The 588-nt window shown below is 58.3% G+C and overlaps 1 protein-coding gene across 1 annotated transcript in view; it reads left to right on the forward strand.

Annotated features, from left to right (window-relative positions):
• Positions 1-7: 7 nt before the first annotated feature.
• LOC104507411 (protocadherin gamma-C5-like) overlaps positions 8-588 on the forward strand; it is a gene marked incomplete at both ends in the record, with an annotated part of 1,694 nt that continues 1,113 nt past the window's right edge. The window contains 1 exon segment of the mRNA XM_010148675.1: positions 8-588. This exon segment is cut by the window's right edge and continues 26 nt beyond it. Coding sequence (XP_010146977.1) covers positions 8-588 — 581 coding nt within the window.

The following is a 588-nucleotide window of genomic DNA, read 5'->3' on the forward strand; positions in this document are numbered from 1 at the left end:
GCAGGACCCCGATGTGGGCACCAATGCTGTGGGCTCCTACTGGCTGAGCCCCAACTCCCACTTCTCCCTGGATGTCAAGCAGCAGCAGGATGGCAAACTCTTCCCGGAGCTGGTGCTGGAGCGTGCCCTGGACCGGGAAGAGGAGCCAGAACTGCAACTGGTGCTGACGGCTGTGGACGGGGGAAGCCCAGCCCGCTCGGGCACAGCACAGATAACAGTTGTGGTCCTGGACATCAATGACAATGCACCCACCTTTGACCGCCCCACGTACAAGGTTCAGGTTCTGGAAAACACACCTGTGGGGGCCCTGCTCCTCCAGCTCAATGCATCTGACCCTGATGAGGGTCCCAATGGGGAGATGCAGTACTCCTTTGGGGTACACACCTCCGACTTGGTCCGAAGGCTCTTTACCCTGGATCCCCTTAGCGGCAAGGTCCAGGTGAGTGGGACCCTGGATTTTGAGGAATCACCTTTCTATGAAATCTATGTGCGAGCCCATGATGGTGGGGTCCCAGAGATGGAGGGCCACTGTGTGCTACAGGTGGAAGTAGTGGATGTCAATGACAACCCCCCAGAGGTGTTGCTCAC

This window comes from Eurypyga helias, unplaced genomic scaffold, assembly GCF_000690775.1.
Source record: "Eurypyga helias isolate BGI_N326 unplaced genomic scaffold, ASM69077v1 scaffold35003, whole genome shotgun sequence".
NCBI lineage: Eukaryota > Metazoa > Chordata > Aves > Eurypygiformes > Eurypygidae > Eurypyga > Eurypyga helias.